The sequence below is a fragment of the Sturnira hondurensis genome, unplaced genomic scaffold (genome assembly GCF_014824575.4).
Source record: "Sturnira hondurensis isolate 20B ecotype Veracruz unplaced genomic scaffold, ASM1482457v3 Scaffold0020579, whole genome shotgun sequence".
NCBI lineage: Eukaryota > Metazoa > Chordata > Mammalia > Chiroptera > Phyllostomidae > Sturnira > Sturnira hondurensis.
Window position 1 is genome coordinate 3740993 of NW_028093210.1, and position 21236 is coordinate 3762228.

Here is a 21236-nt window from a genome sequence, read left to right on the forward strand (position 1 = left end):
AGGGCTCCCAGTCTAATGGGGGACATTGACTAGAAAAAAAACAAAACATGTGCTACATGGACAGACCGGGCATTGAGTGTGTTGGCCTAGAGAAGTCAAGGAGGGCTTCATGGAGGAGGTAACTTTTAGCTGTGGTGCTGGTTAATTTTGTGTCAACTTGAGTGGGCTAAAGAATGCCCAGATGGTTGGTGAATATTATTTCTAGGTGCATCTGTGAGGACGTCTCTGGAAAGATTAGCTTTTGATTCAGTAGACTGTGTAAAAATAACCACTCTCCTAATGCGGGTGGGCATTATCCAGTCAGTCCATTGAGGGCTTGAACAGAACAAAAGGCCAAGGAAGAGGGAATTTGCTCTGTCTGCTTGAGACGAGACATTCATCTTCTGCCCTTGGACATCAGAAAGCCTGGGTCTCTGGTGTTTGAATTCTGGCTGGGACTCACACCATTGGCCCCTGATTCTGAGGCTTTCTGACTCAGACAAAATTATACCACCGTTTTTCTGGGTCTCCTGCTTGCAGATGACAGAGGGTGAGACATCTCGCCTCTGCAACTGTGTGAGTCAATTCCCATTACACAGGGGTGGGCAAAAGTAGTAGGCTTATAGTTGTGAGTATGTGAAACACAGTTTATTTTTGTATATTTTTCCACATGAACATCTGTAAACCTACTTTTGCTCACCTCTGTGTGTCTCCATATATGTGTCCTGCTGGATCTGGTTTCTGGAGAACTCTACCATGCCCATCGTCGCACCGGATGCTCACCACATGCTCTCCTCCCACAGGAGTTTGGGTGTTCCTTGCCAGATTATAGGAGTCACCCATCCTTCTGTCAACCAAACTGAGCTTCAGGTCCCAACTTGGTGGGCTTCTATGAAGTCCCTTGATTATCGAGGATTCCAGAAAGTCCTGAGAAGGGCACACACGTTCTGCAGGCACAGCCTCCACCCCCAGCCAAGCTCTCTCCTGTTCCCCTCAGGTCTGAGAGCCGTTTCTCCAGGCCATGGCAGGCACATTCCACAAATTACTCCATTTTGTCTGCGCAACAACGCTATGGGAGAGATGCTGCCATCCCATTTTATAGATGGTGAAGCTGAGGCCCACGAAGAATAAGGGACTTGCCCAAGGTTATGTGGCAGGACAGGGATTTCACATCAGCTTTGCCAGACTCTGAAACTGGAGCTGGTTCTCACTGTGCTGGATGGCCATGGGGCGGGGCACAGGGATGGGGAAGATGGTCAAAGGTGGGCATATTTACGACATCATAGGCCTGGCCCTGGGTCGGGAGCGTCAGTCAGGATGGAGGGCAGAATCTCATTTGTAACCTGACTCTGGTTCTGGGGCAGAGGGTCTGGTCATCAGGACATGCCCTCCAAGGTCTTCATGATTCCCCAGGGTCTGGGATCTCATACTATTACTTTTTAAAAAACCATTCTTGTCCTGGCCGGTGTGGCTCAGTTGGTTGGGCATCATCCTGCAAGCCAAAAGGTTGCAGGTTCGATTCCCAGTCAGAGCACTTGCCTGGGTTGAGGTTCTGTCCCAGTCAGGGCTCAGTTGTGTCGTGTTTCGGTGCCTACGAAAAGGCAGCCAAACGATGTTTCTCTCCCTCTCTATCTCCCTCCCTTCCCCTCTCTTTAAATCTTAAAAATAAAAAAAAAAGAAGAAGAAGAAGAACCATTCTTTTATTGAAGATAGCTCAAAGAAGTCATTTACAAAACTTTCCCCCGCCAAAGTACAGCTTTTCATAACAAGCAATGTCCACCTTTATTTAATCCATGCTCTGGTACACAGGTGTGTGTTGGGGGCTGCGGAGCACCTGGGGAATCCCAGGGGCCTGGGCTGTGCCTGCGCTCAGCACTCCTCCGTGGAGTTGTTGTGCACCTTCTGGCGAGCCTTGGAGGGCGCAGGGGTGGCTGGGGCGCTGGTGGGTGTCGGGGCCAGGTTCACCCAGCCGGGCCCACGGGGCAGCATGTGGCTTTCATTGAGTCTGCAGACACGGTAGTTTTCGTAGTGGACACTGTGGGTGATGTCCTTCAGGTCTTGGAGGTGGGAGCTGGGAGATGGGTGGCAGGTCAGCTTGGGCTGGCCACTGCAACCCCCAGGCCCCCCATAGCCCCTGGGCTACTTGCACCCTCACCGGATGAGCAGATCTCTCAGGAGGGCGAACTCACAGTGTGCCATGTTCTCCACTGCAAGACAGGACACACACCGAGCACCAAATAAGTGTCCACTGTATGCTGCACACACCTGGCGCCCACTATCACCCTTTCGCTATCTTTTCCCACCTCCCGTTCTTCATTCATTCATTCACTCATTCACTCATTGCTGTGTCCCCAGTGCCTGGTACAGGTGGCTCCTACAAACAGTTGTTAAATCCATGAGTCCACTGCTCATTTATTATCATATACTTAATAATGGCTACATTATCATATCTATATTATACCATATATATACCATATGTATACATTATATTATATATGGTATATACATAAGATAGTATATATTATATTCTACTTCAAATAATTATGTTGATGTACCGGGGGCTCAGGCTTTGACTACTGCTCCTTTACCTTCTAGTCGCATCCTCAGCTGGGCCCTCCTTGGGTAGCACCCCTCTCCCACCCCACACATCCCCTTCACTGCGCCTCTCCCATCTGTTCTTGTCTTGCCAGCTCTATGAGGGAGGGGACCCTGTTGGTCCTACTTTTATTGTCTCCTCTTTAGGAACTGCACGTAGTATGCCCAGCACATAGTAGGCCTCTCAACACATTCTGGTGCGCAAATAGGGTGCCTTCTGGGTGCTGGACACTGTCCAAAGTGGTGACTCTGCCCCCTCCAACCACCCTGTGAGGTTGCAGTTATCATCACACCCATTTTTGCTGTGAGGAAACTGAGGCCCAGTGAGTCGATAACTTTCCTGAGGCTTCCCAGCTGCAAAGAGTGGCTTGATCTCAGATCTCTGTTCCTGGGCTGTGGGCTTAGTCACTGGGATCATATGTTGGGTGGTAAGTATTCCGAAGACAATACAATGTACCCTGGTTTCCAACCCATTCTCACCTCTGTCCTCCCCAAATACCTGCACTGACCTTCAATGATGCCCCACTTCGTCTTCCGGCCCAACACACACTTCCCGTTCACCAGATGCTCTCTGTCAGCCCCGACCACAGCAAAGGGAATCCGGTCCTTCAGGGAGGGGACAAAACCGGAGGGTTGGTGGAGGGAGAAGACCCCGAGGGGGTGCTGTCATTGGTGGGAAGAGCAAGTGGTAGAAGGAGCACAAGATAGCTCATAAGTTAGAAGATGCAAAGTCAAATCAGTGCCTCAGTTTCCTCATTTGCAGAATGAGAGCTTCAATAGTAATGACATAGAGCTTTGTGAATGTTTGGAAAGTGCTTAGCGTTGTTTAGGGTTGGCAGGGTAACCCTTGCAAACTGTGTCATTACTAATAGCCACGGTACTAAAATCTTGCTAACATCAATTTCTTACCTTACCTATGAAGCAGGAACAGTAATCACATTCGACGGTTACCAGGAAGATTTTGTGAACCAGGGGATGGCCCCCAGGGCTCACGGGCCAGCCCAGCCCACCCCCCGTTCTCCTCTGTAACGTTTGTCGGCACACAGCCCTGTCCGCTCAGTCACTCTCGTCTGTGTGGCTTTCACACAGCCACAGCAGAGCTGAGGAACTGTGACAGAGACTGTGCAGCCCACACTCAAATGTAGAGTGGGGCAAAGTAGGTTTACAGCTGTTCCTATGGAAAATAATATAATTAATACATACTAACACAAGAGTAAACTGTGTTTTGTGCACTCACAACTGTGAACCTACTTTTGCCCCACCCTGTATTTACCATCACCTGGCTTGTCACAGAAATGTTTGCTAAACCCTTGGCTGTGGCTGGGTAGCTCATTGGTTAGAGTGTCGTCCTGATACACCAAGCTTGTGAATTCGAACCCTGGTCAGGGCACATACAAGAATCAACGAACGAATGCATCAATAAATGGAACAACAAATTGATGTCTTTCTCTCTCCCTTCCTCTCTCTCTCTCTCAAATCAGTAAGTTAAAAAAATGTTTGCTTAGCCCTGTCATAAATTCTAGTTTACTTGCTCCTGGCCAGAAGCAGAAATTCAAGCTTGTAGACTCCAAAGTGCTGTTTATGGGTTTGTTTTTATTTCTAGAATTAATTTATAACAGAATAACATTGATGCTAATAATAATAACCATTTGTTGCACATTTATTATGTGCCAGCTGGTAGTGACTAAATGCTCAATAAATGTTATGTTGGATGATTTACTGTTTTTAATTTGAGAATGTGTTCCTTGTATTCCCCCAGCTCTGTTCCAGCGGTGGCCGGGCTGCTGTCTTTGCCCACCTCAGGACACAACACAGAGGTGGTGAAAGCCTGGGTGCTCAACTCTCACGGGAAATCCTGTTCATTGCTCCAGTGGGGAGGGCAAGAGGGAGAAGGTAGAGAAATCGGGTGCAGGACGAGAGGCAGGGCCTCCGCACACCGCTGTGCGGTTTGTGCGCTGCACAGAGACACTTGATTTGGAGACTGTGCAGGAGGGGAGTGAAGAGTAGGCCCCCACTGTGCAGCAGATATTGCTTTTTTCTTAAAAAAAAAGATTTTATTTATTTATTTTTAGAGAGAGAGGAAGGGAGGAAGAAAGAGAGGGAGAAAAACATCAATGTGTGGTTGCCTCTCATGTGGTCCCCTTAGGGAACCGGCCTGCAACCCAGGCATGTGCCCTGACTGGGAATTGAACTGGTGACCCTTCGGTCTGTAGCCCATGCTCAATCCACTGAGCTACACCAGCCAGGGCGTGCTTTTTTCTAGTCCAAGCAAAAGTACGGTGTAGGTGAGCAGGGTCCCTTGGCAAGGGAGTGGAGGCCTGGTGTCTACGGATGGTGGACCCCAGGCCTCGCCCAGGTGTTTTGCTTGCTCCAGATGGACTGACATTGAAAGCTTCATGAGGAGAGCAGCATGAGGGCTTGGAGTCGGAACTCAGTTAATTCAGAGAACATGAAGATGTGAGCTATTTCCCTCTTTGTTTTTTGTCACAGCTTTTTTGAAATACAAATCACGTGCTGTAAAATTCACCCTTTTAGAGGTACAGTCCAGTGGTTTTTAGTATATTCACAAGATTGTGCAACCGTGACCACAACCTAATTCCAGAGATTTTCAATCACCACCCGAAGGAAAGCCTCTGTCCTCCAGCAGTCGCTCCCTATTCTTCCCGACCCCCAGCCCCGGCAAATCCTCATCTACTTCCTGTCTCTATAGATTTGCCTGTTCTGAACATTTCATATAATGAAATCATTCAACACGTGCTCTTTTATGTCTGTCTGCCTTCTTCCGCTGAGCATCATGTTTTCAAGGTTTGTGCACGTTGCAGCATCTATCAGAAATTCATTCCTTTTTAGGACTACAAGGTTTCATTGGGTGGATACACCACTTTTGGGGTGCATTCCCGAGTTAATGGACATTTGGATCGTTATGAATAATTCTACTATGAACATTTGTGTACAAGTTTCTATGTGTTCATAGGTTTTCGTTTCTTTGGGGAGAGAAATTGCTGGGTCATGTCGTAACTTATTGCTTAATCTTTTGAGGAACTGTCAGACTGTTTCCCAAAGCGACGGCCCCAGCTGGCTCTCCCACCAGAGGTGTGTGAGAATTTCAGTTTCTCCACATCCTCACTAACACTTGTTGTTGTGTGTCATTTTTATAATAGCCATCCTAGTGGGGATCAAGCAGCTTGTGCTTTTGGTTTGCATTTCCTTTATGATGTTGAGCACCTTTTCATATGCTCATTGGCCAGTCTTACAAATTCTTCAAAGAACTGTCCATTCAAGATCCTTTGCCCATTCTTAAATTGGGTTGTATTTTATCGTTGATTTGTAGGAGATCTTTTATATAATCAAGTTCCTTTTCAGATATGGCATTTGCAAATATCTTCTCTTACTTATGAGTTGTTGATATGACCTATTTCTTGTTCATCTTACGTTTTTGGATAGTTTATGTCTGCTAGAAATATATGACTTTTCCCCTAGTTGTAATCTTCAGATGAAAAGATGAGTGGGAAGAGAGTCGCCTTTGTCACAGAAGCCTCCCTGCCCCCATGGCCTCCTACCCGGATCTTGCTGTTGAGGATCCTGTCACTGACGTCCTCATCGAAGCACTTCTGTGGGTACACATCGATGCAGTGAGTCCTCAGGTTGTGCTGGATCTGGGGGCCACATGTAGGTAACCTCAGCTCAGCCAATGCACTCTGCCCCCTCCCCACCTGCACCACCCCCAGCCCCGCCCCAGGCACCCAGATCACCCTGCGCCTGAAGTTCTCTCGCTCCTCAATGGTCAGGCTGTCCGCCCGAGCGATCACGGGTACCACGTTCACAGTCCGGCATAACCGCTGCAGGAACTCGATGTCCAGGGGCCGCAGGCTGCTCAGCCAGGGCAGTGATGGTGGTGACAGTGGCACAGCCAGTGTGTGAGTGAGGGGGTGCCAGCCCACAGCCCATGCCGGGAACCCCTTCTCCGCCTCCTCCTACTCCTCTCTGCCCTGGCTGGCCCGACCACCTCACCAGTGCCCAGTGGGCGGCACGAAGTATACACAGCAGTGCACCCGGGTGTCGGGGATGTGGCGCTGGCGGGTGATGAGGATCTCTTCCTGCAGGTACTGCTCATACTGTGCATTGATGTAGCCCAGGATGGGGTCCCAGCTGGGGCAGGAGATGGATCCGACTTCAGGACTGTGCCCAGGAGCCCCACCTGTCTCCCTGAGTTCTTTGGGTGGTCACCCCTGCTGATGACCAATTAACATGTTCACCTAGGGTGCAGGATCTTTGGTCTTGCACAAACACTGGAGTACGCTCTCCACCCCAACTCCCCCACCCTCGTTCCCTTGCATCATCAGAAAGTCCTCCTTGCTGTTCTCAAAGTTGAGACTCAGCTTCCTTGTCTATAAAATGGGGACAATAAGAACACCTACTCTGGGTTGCGGGGAGTGAGCTTTAAGCAAGAGAAATTGCTGTTGGCCTGGTTCAAACCACCGTGGACTTTCGCCTGATTCTGGTAAGGATTTCCTAACTCCACTCCCTGGGCCCCTTCCCTTTGTGGGCTGTTTTCAACAGCAGCCAAGAAGGTCCTTCCAAAAGCAGGAGTTAGGTTACATTCTTTTTCTGCTCAACTTCCCAGCACTGAAGAAAAGCCAGAGTCCTTACATTGCCCTACAAGGTCCTATACCATCCTACCACTGCTCCCTGCCTGCCCTCTCCTCTCCTCTCCTCTCCTAGTGCTCCTAGTGCTCTTTCCCTGCCAGCCACACCAACCCACCTACCTCAGAGCCTTTGCACATGTCACCCTCAGCCTTGAACACTTGTTTCCCCATGTCCACATGGCTTGGAAGTTTGCACCCAAATGTCACCTTTTACTAGAGGTCTTTCTTGTTCACTCTGTTTGAAATCGCCACCCTACAGCTCTGTACCCCTTTCGCTCTCAGAAACGTTCTGTTTGGATGACAAAGTTCAGGCTCACTCTCTGTGTAACTGATTATTTTGTTCATCTTCCCTCAGCCCTGTGACCAGGTAAATTCCATGCAGGCTAGGATGTTCTTCTGCTTTGTTTGTTGCTGTGTCCCCAGTTCTAGGAGAGAGCGCCATGGAGTGAGTGCTCAGCGAAGCATCTTGTGCAGTGTCGGCTTCACAGGAGTGTGAATGGAGCACCGGGCTCTGTACTTAGAAGGACCATGCTTGGTCGAATGTTCTGTGGTTGTGGTCTTACAATTCTTGATAATTAAACAATATTTTATTGATTGGGCTATTACCATTGTCCCACTTCTCCCCCATTTATCCCTTTCCACCTGGTCCCCACCTCCCCTCCAGCAATCCCTGCTCCACTTAGTTTACATCCACGGGTCATACATGTAAGTTATTTGGCGTCTACATTTCCTATACTATTCTTAACCTCCCCCTGGTCTAAAATAGGTCTATTTTGTAGCTACCATTTATGCTTCTTATTTCCTCTACTTTCTTTCCCATTCTCCCTCCTTCCCCTCTCTAATGATAACCCTCCATATGATTTCTATTTCTGTGATTCTGTTCCTGTTCTGGTTGTTTGCTTAGTTTTTTTAGATTCAGTTGTTGATAGCTATGAATTCGTTGCCCTTTTAATGTTCATAGTTTTGATCTTCTTTTTCTTTTTTAAATTTTGTTTATTTATTTAGAGAGAGAGGGGAAGGGACCTGGCCTGTAACCCAGGTATGTGCCCTGACTGAGAATCGAACCAGCAACCTTTGGTTCATAAGCCGGCACTCAGTCCACTGAACCACACCAGCCAGGACAATTCTTCTTTTTCTTAAATAGGTCCCTTTAACATTTCATGTAATAATGGCCCAGTGATGATGAACTCCTTTAGCTTTGCCTTGTCTGGGAAGCACTTCATCTGCCCTTCCATGTTACACTTGATCTAGCTAAAAGGTCAAGGAGTGATCTGCCCTTCTATTTTCAATGATAGCTCTGCTGGATAGAGTTACTTAGGTTATGGGCCCTTGCTTTTTACCACTTTGAATACTTCTTGTCAGTTCCTTCTTGAATGCAAAATTTCTTTTGAGAAATCAGTTGATAGTCTTAGGGGAACTCCTTTATTGGTAACTCTCTGCTTTTCTCTTGCTGCTTTTAAGATTCTCTCTTTGGGGACTTCCGGCCAAGATGGAGTGGAAATACTGTACCTCCTCGCACAACCCAAGGACAACACAGATTTAGAAATAAAAACACAACCAAAACAGACAGAAAATTGAACTGTACAGAAGTCTGACAACAATGAACCATTCATCCAGACTGTCACAACCCAGCGATTGGATTGACCTACCCCAGTGAACCCCTAAGCTTTTGCTCCCTCATATGTAACAGGTGCAAACAGACAAAAACATTATGGCTCAAGCAGAAGAACAACTCAAAGCCCCAGAGCCAATACTTCTAAGTGACAAAAAGAGGGCCAACCTATCGGATGCACAGTTCAAAATCCTGGTGATTAGGATGCTCATAGAACTGATTGATTTTAGTCACAAATTAGATGAAAAAATGAAGGCTACACTAAGTGAAATGAAGCAAAATGCACAGTAAACCAATAGTGATGGAAAGGAAACTGAGACTCAAATCAATGGAGTGGACCAGAAGGAAGAACGAAACATCCAACCAGAAAAGAATGAAGAAACAAGAATTCAAAAAATGAGGAGAGGCTTAGGAACCTCCAGGACATCTTTAAACATTTCGACATCCGAATTATAGGGGTACCAGAAGGGGAGGAGGAACAGCAACAAGTGAGAAACTTATTTGAACAAATAATGAAGGAGAACTTCCCCAATCTGGCAAAGGAAATAGACTTCCAGGAAGTCCAGGAAGCTCAGAGAGTCCCAAAGAAGGTGGACCCAAGGAGGAACACATCAAGGCACATCATAATTACATTAGCCAAGATTAAAATGAAGGAGAGAATTCTAGAAGCAGCAAGAGATAAGGAGACAGTCACCTACAAAGGAGTTCCCATCAGACTGTCAGCTGATTTCTCAAAAGAGACCTTACAGGCAAGAAGGGACTGGAAATTAGTATTCCAAGTCAATGAAAGGCAAGGACCTACATCCGAGATTGCTCTATCCAGCGAAGCTTTCATTTAGAATGGAAGGGCAGACAAAGTGCTTCTCAGATAAGATCAAGTTCAAGGAGTTCATCCTCATTAAGCCCTTATTATATGAAATGTTAAAGGGACTTATCTAAGAAAAAGAAGGTAAAAAATATGAACAGTGAAAGGACAGCAAACTCAGTTATTAACAACCACACCTAAAACAAAAGCAAACTAAGCGAACAGCTAGATCAGGAGCGAAACCATAGAAATGGAGATCACATGGAAGATTAGCAACAGGGGAGTGGGAGGAGGAGAAGGGGGAGAAGGTATACAGAATAAGCAGCATAGATGGTAGGGAGAAAATAGACAGGGGGAGGGTAAGAATAGTATGGGAAATGTAGAAGCTAAAGAACTTGTGACACATGGACATGAACTAAAGGAGGGGAATGGGGGGGCGTGTAGGTTGGAGGGAANCTTAGGAACCTCCAGGACATCTTTAAACGTTTCGGCATCCGAATTATAGGGGTACCAGAAGGGGAGGAGGAACAGCAACAAGTGAGAAACTTACTTGAACAAATAATAAAGGAGAACTTCCCCAATCTGGCAAAGGAAATAGACTTCCAGGAAGTCCAGGAAGCTCAGAGAGTCCCAAAGAAGGTGGACCCAAGGAGGAACACATCAAGGCACATCATAATTACATTGCCCAAGATTAAAATGAAGGAGAGAATTCTGGAAGCAGCAAGAGATAAGGAGACAGTCACCTACAAAGGAGTGCCCATCAGACTGTCAGCTGATTTCTCAAAAGAGACCTTACAGGCAAGAAGGGGCTGAAAAGAAGTATTCCAAGGCAATGAAAGGCAAGGACCTACATCCGAGATTGCTCTATCCAGCAAAGCTTTCATTTAGAATGGAAGGGCAGATAAAGTGCTTCTCAGATAAGGTCAAGTTCTAGGAGTTCATCCTCATTAAGGCCTTATTATATGAAATGTTAAAGGGACTTATCTAAGAAAAAGAAGGTAAAAAATATGAACAGTGAAAGGACAGCAAACTCAGTTATTAACAACCACACCTAAAACAAAAGCAAACTAAGCGAACAGCTAGATCAGGAGCAAAACCATAGAAATGGAGATCACATGGAAGATTAGCAACAGGGGAGTGGGAGGAGGAGAAGGGGGAGAAGGTATAGAGAATAAGCAGCATAGATGGTAGGGAGAAAATAGACAGGGGGAGGGTAAGAACAGTATGGGAAATGTAGAAGCTAAAGAACTTGTGACACATGGACATGAACTAAAGGAGGGGAATGGGGGGGCGTGTAGGTTGGAGGGGAATGAAGGGGGGAAACAGGACAACTGTAATGGCATAATCAATAAAATATATTTTAGAAAAAAGATTCTCTCTTTGTTTTTAACCTTTTACATATTAATTATGATGTGTCTTGGTGTGGTCCTCTTTGGTCCTACTTGTTTGGGACTCTCTGTGCTTCCTGGACTTGTATGTTTATTTCCTTTGCCAAATTAGGACATTCTTTTTTCATTATTTTTTCAAGTAAGTTTTCAATTTCTTGTTCTTCCTCTTCTCTTTCTGACACCTCTGTGATTTGAATGTATGTTTAAAGTTGTCCCAGAGTTTTCTAAGCTTATCCTTGATTTTTAAAATTCTTTTTTCTTCTTGCTGTTCTGTTTGAATGCCTTTTCCTTCCTTGTGTTCCAAATCATTGATCTGATTCTCAGCTTCATCCTCTTCAGTATTGGTTCCCTGTAAATTTTTCTTTATTTCACTTAGTGTAAACTTTATTTCTTCCCTTATGTTTTTGATGTACTCAATGAGTTCTCTGAGCATCCTGATCACCATTGTTTTGAACTCTGCATCTGATAAGTTGGCTATCTCTGTTTTGTCTAGTTCTTTTTCTGGTATTTTGCTCTGTTCTTTCATTTGGGCCATATTTCTTTGTCTCCTCAATTCAGCAGCCTCCCTGTGTCTGTTTCTATATATTAGGTAGAGCTGCTTTGACTCGCTTAGAATAGGCACCTGTAAATTGCGTAGGGGGAGCTTTAAGTAATCACCAGGGCAGGGCAACCTGCTTCACCGCTTTGTGGCTCTGTGTTGGGGGAGGGCTTGGAGAGGGGCAGTGCTGCTGCCTGGATTCTGGAGGTTTGTCTAGCACTTGCCCCAGTTCCAGTTACTTCGCCCAATTCTCGTATGTGACTGACACCCTTCCAGCTGTTCCCTAGTGGCGAATCCCAGAGTGGGTGGGCTTGGGCATGTTTTAAGTTCATGCAGGCCCTTTAAACAAACTCTCCTCAAAATCCAGCAGTGTCTGCTGCCACCACAACCCCCACTGGTTTTGCAGCCAGAAGTTATGGGGATCTATCCTCCCTCTTGCTGTGTGGTCTGGCCTGGGGCTGGGATACCTCGATCCCAATGTATTCCTCTTGACTTTTATCTATACACGTGAGTGTGGGACCGCCTATTTTGCTACTGTCACTTCTCCGTGACACACTGCATCTCTGTGCCTCTCCACCCACCTCAGTGACTCTGCCCCTCCTACCTGTCTGGATGAATGTGGCTTCTTTAAACCCTTGGTTGTTGGACTAATTTTCTGACAGTTCTGGTTATTTGTTTTGAGATATAGTTGTAATTCTCTCTGTGGTTGTGCAAGGAGGCAAAGTGTGTCTATCTATGCCTTCATCTTGACTGGAAGTCCAATTCTTGATAATTTTTTAACAAGGGCCCTCACATTTTCATCACACTGGGTCCCACAAATTAGACAGCCAGTGCTGATATTGTGTGTGCATGTGTATGTCTCACTGAGAGCCTTGAACACCTCTGCAAAATGGGTGTCATCATTTCCAAGTTAGAAAGAAGGAAACTGAGACTCAGAGAGTTTCTGTGACTAGTCCTAGGTTGGGCAGAGAGAAAATGGCCTAACCCAGGGGTCCTGACTCTGGACTGTGGGCTTCTCACCCCTGCTATATTATAACCTTTACTGAGTGCTTACTGTGTGCCAGGCAGCAAGCTAAAACTTTACACACTGATGCCCTTCGATCTTGGAGAGGGAAAGGTATACATTCATTATATAGACAAATAAACTGAGGCTCAAAGATAACAGCCAGGTTGTTATAGGGCTGAGATATTTGACAGGGGCTGGAGGGGCAGGGACCAGGGTAACCAGGGCTCAGCCCCACTCCAGAAGACCCACCACTTGTCGTTGTTGATCTGGTCCCCGAAGCCAGGCGTGTCAGTCACAGTCAGCTTGAGCTTCACACCCTTCTCCTCAATGACTGTGGAGGGAGGGTGCAGAGAGGAAGAGACTGGACCTGGTCGGGGCAGGGTGAGGCTGAGGCTGAGGCTGAGGCTGGGGTCTCACTCACCATGGGTCACCGAGTGCAGCTGCAGTGTCTGGGGCATGGGCCCCTGCCCCAGGCCTGGTGGGGTGGACTTCCAGATCTTGGACTTGAAGAGTGTGTTCACCATCGTGGACTTGCCCAGCCCACTCTGCCCTGGGAGCAACCACATGACAGCAGTAACGGTGGGCACTTCAGGCAGTGTTTCTCAAACACCTAAATACATCTTTTTAGAAAGTAAACTGTTTTCTAAGTATAACATAAATATAGAAAAGTGCATGCTACCTTAAGTGTCCACCTCCATGCTACCCTTTTTCTTATGAGGCAAAATTCATATAATAAAAGAATTAACCAGCAACCATTTAAAGTGAACAATTCAGTAACATTTAGTACATTTGTAGTGTTGTGCAACCAGCACCTCTGTCTAGCCCCAAAACATTTTCATCACCCCCCAATTAAATTATAAAGTAGTCATTTTCCACTTTCTCCTCAGCCCCCAGCAACCATTAATTTATTCTGTCTCTATGGATTTACCTATCTATACATTTTAAATGAATGGATTCATGCAGTATTTATCTTTTTTGTGTTTGGCTTCTTTCATTCAGCTTAAAGTTTCCAAAGTTCCTCCATTAAAAAAAAGATTTTATTTTTCTTTAGAGAAGAAGGGAAGGAGAGAGGGAGAGAAATATCAATGTATGGTGACCTCTCGTGTGTCCCCTACTGGGAACTGGCCTGCAACCCAGGCATGTGCCCTGACTGGGAATTGAACCACAATCCTTTGGTTCGCAGGCCCGCGCTCAATCCACTGAGCTACGCCAGCCAGGGCTCCTCCTTTAAAAAAAAAAAAAGATTTCATTCATTTATTTATTTATTTATTTTCAATCTAAAAAAATATTGTATTTATTTATTTATTTAAAGGGAGGGGAAGGGAGAGAGAAAGAGAGAGGGAGAAACATCAATGTGTGGTTGCCTCTCACGTGGCCCCCACTGGGGACCTGGCCTGCAACCCAGGCATGTACCCTGACTGGGAATCAAATTGGCAACCCTTTGGTTTGCAGCCTGCACTCAATCCACTGAGCTACACCAGCCAGGGCTGATCTATTTATTTATTTTTAGGCAGGAGGAAAAGGAAGGAGAAAGAGAAGGAAAGAAACATCAGTGTGTGATTGGCTCTCATCCCACACTGGGGACCTGGCCTGAAACTCAGGCATGTGCCCTGACTGAGAATTGAACCAGCAACCTTTTTTTTCCACAGGCCAGTACTCAATCCACTGATCCCCACCAGCCAGAGCCCATCCATGTTGTAGCATGTATCACCTCTTCATTCTTTTTCATGGCCAAATAATATTTCATTGGATGGACAGACCAGAGTGTGGTTATCCATTCAACCATTGATGGGGAGTTCAACAAGTTTTTATAAACTAAACAACCCATAAACACAGAACCAGATCATGAAATAGAACACTCAGCTTCCCCCAAGCCTACTCATACCCCATCTCAGTGACTATTAAACCAGTCCCCCAGGGACAGCCATTCCCCTGACTTCTATCAACAGCGTGCAGCTTAGCCCACCCTTGACCTAGGGAATCACCCGCATGTGCTCTTTTGTGTCTGGCTTCTTTTGCTACTTGGTGAGATTCACCCATCCTGGCTGTGGGGTGTGAGGTGCTTCTCCAACGCTGTGGACTGTGTCCCCAAGTAGGAAACATCCTACTTTACATCGCAGGACATGCCTTTGTGTATATTACTTAGACTGTCCCTAGGGTTGTGCTGTCCAACACACCAGCCACACCTGCTATTGCAACTTGCAAAATGGCAGATCTGAATTGAGATGTGCCCTCAATCGAAAATGCAAACCAGGATAGGTGGAAACACTGTGCCTTCTCCCACAACCAAGTCTGAATACAACAAAGGTTTGGAGAAACAAAGACACAACCAAAGGACAGAAAATTGAATTATACGGAAGTCCGACTACATCTAACCGTTCAACGGGGATGGTAAGAGGGGTGGAGCCAGCAGCGAGCAGGGACGGGCAGGACAGGTCTCCCGACCCAGGCGCGCAGGCAGCCCGGAACCACTTGGGGTGTGGGGCAGACTGACCGTGGTCGCACATTCGCGCACAGTGAGACCGACCGAGCAGGCCCCAGGGGGCGAGGGTTGATGGCGGTGGCACACTCACGTGCAGTGGGACGAAATGCATGGGCCCAGTGACGGCAGCAACTGCGGCGCCGGTGAGGGCCCTGGGGGCAGGCGGCAGAGAGGACGCCATAGTCCCTCTTTGACCCCGCCCCCACATACAGCATCACAACCCAGCGACTTAGTTGCCCTGTTCTAGTGAACACTTTAGGGCTCCAATCCTGCTACGGAACAGGCACGAACAGCCCAAAAGATGGCGCAAGAAGAACTCAAAGTCCCAGAGCCAATAACTCTCAGCGACCGAGAAATTGCCAGCCTCTCAGAAACACAATTCAAGACACTGTTTATCAGGATGCTCACAGAACTGGTAGATTATAGTCACAAATTAGAGGAACATAGTCACAAATTAGAGGAACATATGAAGGCTAAACTAATTGAAATGAAGGGAGATGTCCAGGAATCCAATAGCGATGGAAAGGAAACTGGGACTCAAATCAATGGAATGGACCAGAAGGAAGAACAAAACATCCAACCAGAAAAGAATGAAGAAACAAGAATTCAAAAAATTAGGAGAGGCTTAGGAACCTCCAGGACATCTTTAAACGTTCCAACATCCAGATTATTGGGGTACCAGAACGGGGAAAGAAACAGCCACGAGTGGAAAACTTATTTGAGCAAATAATAAAGGAGAACTTCCCCAGTCTGGCAAAGGAAATAGACTTCCAGGAAATCCAGGAAGCTCAGAGAGTCCCAAAGAAGTTGGACCCAAGAAGGAACACACCAAGGCACATCATAATTACATTAGCCAAGATTAAAATGAAGGAGAGAATCCTAGAAGCAGCAAGAGATAAGGGGACAGTCACCTACAAAGGAGTACCCATCAGACTGTCAGCGGATTTCTCAAAAGAGACCTTACAGGCAAGAAGGGGCTGGAAAGAAGTATTCCAAGTCATGAAATCCAAAGACCTACAGCCAAGATTGCTTTATCCAGCAAAACTTTCATTTAGAATGGAAGGACAGATAAAGTGCTTCTCAGATAAGGTCAAGTTCAAGGAGTTCATCATCACCAAGCCCTTATTATATGAAATGCTAAAGGGACTTATATAAGAAAAAGAAGATTAAAAATATGAACAGTGAAAGGAAAGCAAACTCACAGTTATTAACCACACCTAAAACAAAAGCAAACCAAGAGGACAGCTAGATCAGGAGTGGAACCATAGAAATGAAGAACACATGGAGGGTTAGCAACAGGGGAGTGGGAGGAGGAGAAGGGGGGAGAAGGTACAGAAAATAGCATCGACAGTAGGTAGAAAATAGATAGGGGGAGGGCAAGAATAGTGGGGGAAATATAGAATCTAAAGAACTTGAGACACGTGGTTATAAACTAAGGGGGGAGAATGGTGGGGGAGGGAGTGTATGGGTGGAGGGGAATGAAGGGGGGAAATAGAACAACTGTAATGGTATAATCAATAAAATATATTTAAAAAAAAGAGAAAATGCAAACCAGGTTTTGTAGACTTGGTATGACATAAAGAATGTAAAAGGCCCACAATTTTTACACAGAGTACATGTTGAGATGATAGCATTTTGGAATATATTGGGTTATATCAAATTGAGGATTAAAATTAATTTCTCCTGTTTTACTTTTTTAAAGGTGGCTACTGGGAAATTAAAAAAATACATATGTGGCTCATGTTACATTTCTTTTATACACCCTTAACTTGTGATACACACTCTGATATTTTGGGTCCTGTTGTCTCTAGTTTGTTTTGTTAAATTAATTTTTGACCTACAAAATTAACTGGGCATGTATGAAAAAGCAATTTCAGATAAACTGACATGTGGAGGACCATTGAAACCCCAGGCACTGTGCTAAGGCAAATGAAGAAACTGAGGCAGAGAGGGGTCAGGGACTGTGCCCAAGATCACACACTGGTGGGTTGGTGAGTCTAGTGCCAGGACCAGGATCCGCATGCAGGCACGCACCCTGTCCTGCCTCAGCCTCTCCTTTGATTGCTGTTTGGTTTTGGCTACAGTTTCATGGGCAATTTTTGTCCTTTAACAACTCAGTGTTTTCCAGATTTTCTCTACAACACCCCTGTGAGGTACTTCTATAGGCCCCCTTATAACAGATGTGGAGACCGAGGCCCCAAGAGGTGAGGCAACATGCCCTGGCCCATTGGTCTGTCCTCCTGTGAGCCCCTCCCTGCCCCTCACTCACCCACCACCATGATGTTGAACTCAAAACCCATCTTCATGGCCTTGATCTTCAGTTGGTCCAGCACAGCCTCAATGCCCACCAAACCAAACATCTCGCAGGGCGGGGTCCTGGGGCTGGACGGCCTTGATGAGCAGGGAGAGGGGGATCGCCTCAGGGGGTCCATGGGGTCAAGGGCACAACAATGCCTGTCATCTGGTGAGGTGGGGAGAAGAAGATTGCTGGGGCTCCAGAGGGAGACTGCTCAAGTTCTCATTTTCCAACCCTGACTCCTTAGCTCTGCTTCCAGACACTGCCCTACACTAATTGCCCTAATCTTTCTAACCCCAACCCCCCAGGGCCCAAGGGGTGTGGTGAGAGGTGTCCTTCGGAGCTGCCTTTGGAGGGAGACTGAACACCCATCCCAATACGCACCAGTCCCAGGGATCCACTCCTCCCCTAGCCCAGCTCCCACTCCCGACCCACCTATGGCCCAGGTAGACTCTCTTCTCAGACTCTTCCCCAGCAAAGCCCGGGGGCCAGACCTGTGGGGACAGAGACTCGTGTGGCACCCGGAGGCTCTGGATTCCTGTGGAAACTTTAGGGGGTGCCCTTTCCTGGTAGATTCTGGTGTTTGTAGTGAGGGGGAGGGGAGAGGGTGACAGTTAACTGAAGAATCAGAGCCCCACCTCCCTGTGACCCCACTGGGGGGATCCCCTACAGCAGAGAGCAGAGCCCGAAGGCACAGACATGTGAGCTGCTCCTCCAGGCCTTTTCAGGATGCTACCCTGTAATCCTCACAATGGTCCTAGCCTAGCACCATAGAGAGGGACCCAAGGTACACAGGGCAGCTTCATTGCCCGAGGTCACCTAGATAATGGTACGAGTGGCAAAGCTGGGCTTCATTCAGCCAGCCTCCCTGGCTTCCAAGTGCGTGCCTCTTAACCACTCTGCAAACTTACGACCTAGGGCCAGAAAGCGGAATACCCGTGTGTTTTCTTTGGTCTCTCCACAGCTCGCACCATAGTGTTTTAAATTGGTAGCACTGAAAAACCAAAGCATTAATTTAGCAAATATTTACTCCACACTTAGTCTGAGCATGCCATTGTTCATGGGGCCCGAGGAGGGGAACATGTTTAATAATCATCACAGCTCTATGAAACAGGTGCTGTTACTACACCCAGTTTATAGATAAGAGTCAAGGGGGTTGATCGAGTCATACAGTGAGGAAGTGGCAGAGATGAAATCTGAGGCCATGTGCTCATCTTCTTCAGCATCTTTACTTGTTCACACAAACGTCTAAATTTCTAATGTATCTTAGAGATTGCAAGCCCTGGCAACTCTGGGCCTAGCCCACTGCTGACTCAAGCTGCCCTCTTTGGCTGGGCCGTGTGCTCTTCAGTTTGCCGTAGTCCTCACCCATCCCTACTGCTCTCTGATGTTTCTTACACCAAGTCCACCACACTCACTTCTTTCTCACCTGTTTCCTGGCAGCTGCATTTGCAAGCCCTAAACAATCCTCTAAGATGTTGATAAATAATTCTGATAGTATATAGGTTTTAGGTTTTGCAGATCATAAGATCTCTGTTGCAATTACTCTTTAGCTATAAAAGCAGAAAATTAAAGGGATGGGTGTGACTGTATGCCTCTAAAACTATCTACTGACCCCCACTATGTCCACTGGGACTTACCAGCTCTGTCCCAATCCACTCACTTTAACTGTCATGTGCCCCAACCAGCCTTTTGTCCCTCTCTGCCCACAGTCTTCTATTCCCCCACCTTCTGTACACCTGACAAGATGCTTAACCTTCACTCTCAAGGCTTGGAGGATGGGAGTGGGCTGGGCAGGGCCCGGGGCAGGAGGATTGGAATGGGGCCTGCCCTGAATCTGGTTCCATTCCCAGCAGAAAAAAAAAAATCACTCAGCCCTGGCTGGTGTGGCTCAGTGGATTGAGCACTGGCCTGAGAACCAGAGGGTCACTGGTTTGAATCCTGGCCAGGGCACCTGAGTGGGTTGTGGTCCAGGTCCCCAGTGGGGGCCACGTGAGAGGTAACCACACACTGATGTTTCTCTCCCTTTCTTTCTCCCTCCCTTCCCCTCTTTCTAAAAATAGAGAAATAAAATCTTTAAACATTTTTCTCCAGTTATAGCTCCACAGCCCCTGAGGGCTCCGGCAAGGCTGGCCTCATCTAAGCAAATGAGAACATCCGTGCAGATGACCAAAGGGTGCTGGGAACACGTGGACTGGCCTTAAACGGGAGCACATTCTGCTTCTGGGAATGTCTCCTAAGGAAATAAGCCTTGCTGCAGAGAAAGCACTGTCTCTACAGAAACCTTCACATGTGAGTGAAGTAGGATTCTGGACAACATTGGGAAGAAAGCCTCAGAGGGCACCCCTATGGGTACCCACAGCGATTGTAAACTGGAGGGTCAGGTTTGCAGAAAGTGGCCGGCATTCTGCAAGATACTCTTGGCTACGCTGATTGGGAGGACTGGAGGGGAACTGGTCTGAGCAGTGTGAGGCTGACAGGTACACTCCCTCGGGTGAGCCCAAATGCATACCGAGGACAAGGAACTGGCGGGAATCACAGCCACAAGTTGAGGGAGACAAACACACGGCCACTTAGTGCCTGTTTTCTCATGTGTGTCATTGTGTTACGGAAACTTTTATGTCGATTATTTCGGTCAGTCTTCACAACAAGTGGGGCTGGGGGATACCATTCTCACACATGTCTTACAGATGAGGAAACCGAGGCAGAGAGGGGTCAAGGTCACACACTGGTGGGCGTTAAGAGATGGGACCAAGTCCAAGTCTGGAGGTCTGACCTCTCTGAACCCCGACTCCATCATTGCCCTTTTGGGGTCTAGGGGCTTCTTGGGTGGTTTTGTTTTTTAATACCTTGGAGTTTCCCAGATTTTCTCTAATGAGAAGGCTTCACTTCTGTGAGGGGAATGACATACAAGAGAAGGGGCACCCAGGGGTCTGGGCAGTGTGAGGCCCGTGGGGAGGGAGGAGACCTGGGCCTTCTGACCACCCAGCCAGGCAGGCTAAGTGGGAGGGGCGGGGGCTGCAGTTTGGGCTCCCTTCCCTGTTTCTCCGACAGAGATAACATTCACATAAATTGAAATTAAATGGTAGCCATTTTGTAGGAAACAGATCAGTGGCACTTAGTACATTCACAATGTTGCTAAACCACCCATATCTAGTTGCAACATGTTAATCACCCCAAAAAGAAACCTCATAACCACTAAGCACGCACTCCCCCATCTCCTATCCCCTGACAACCACTATTTCATGTCTCTAAGGATTTGTCTGTTCTGGACATTTCACACAGATGGAGTCACATAACATGTGGCCTCGGTGACTAGCCCCTTTGATGTGGTAACATGTTTTTGAGGCTCGTCCACACTGTAGCACGCGTCGGTGCTTCACTGCCTCTTGTGAACAGTGTCCCGCTGCACGGATGGACCACGTCTCATCTATTTACCAGTGGATAGACACTTGGGTTGTTTCCACGGTTTGGCTGTTGTGATTACTACTGCCGTGGAGAGTGGGGTACAGTCTCTGAGTACTTGTTGCCAGTCCTCCTCGGTGCACACCTAGGCGTGGAGTTGCGAGGCGCTGCCAGGCTGTTTTTCACAGTGGCCGCACCTGTCCCCTGAAGAGAACATCTGCCAGAGAACATTCCAGTCATTTAAAAATGACCCTCCCTCTATGACAGCAGTCTGCGAGCTCAGCGTGAGAGGGAGGGAATGAAGGTGGGGTGTAAGGTGGGGATCGCAGCAAAGGAAACGCTGCGGCATGGCGGCCAAGGGCTCTGGGTGACACGGCGGCCAAGGGCTCTGGGTGACACGGCGGCCAAGGGCTCTGGACGCCGAAGGCCTGGGTCCCAGTTCGGGCTTTTTGCTCATTGGGTGTGGCTGGCAAAATCATGGCCC

At 47.3% G+C, this 21236-nt stretch overlaps 1 protein-coding gene across 2 annotated transcripts; it reads right to left on the bottom strand.

Moving 5' to 3' along the window:
- Positions 1-1781: 1781 nt before the first annotated feature.
- SEPTIN12 (septin 12) lies at positions 1782-17504 on the bottom strand. Of its 2 annotated transcripts, XM_037029884.1 has the most exons (9): positions 17321-17504; positions 12991-13119; positions 12819-12900; positions 6586-6723; positions 6327-6444; positions 6135-6230; positions 3084-3180; positions 2135-2186; positions 1782-2050 (listed from the first exon to the last, which is right to left on the bottom strand). In XM_037029884.1, exons 1-9 carry the CDS (start codon positions 17481-17483, stop codon positions 1849-1851), a joined length of 1077 nt encoding a protein of 358 aa, XP_036885779.1. In that variant the 5' UTR covers positions 17484-17504; the 3' UTR covers positions 1782-1848. The 2 variants fall into 2 exon arrangements, with proteins under 2 accessions (XP_036885779.1, XP_036885778.1); XM_037029883.1 differs by lacking the exon at positions 6586-6723 and having other exon boundaries at positions 17321-17483.
- Positions 17505-21236: the final 3732 nt, after the last annotated feature.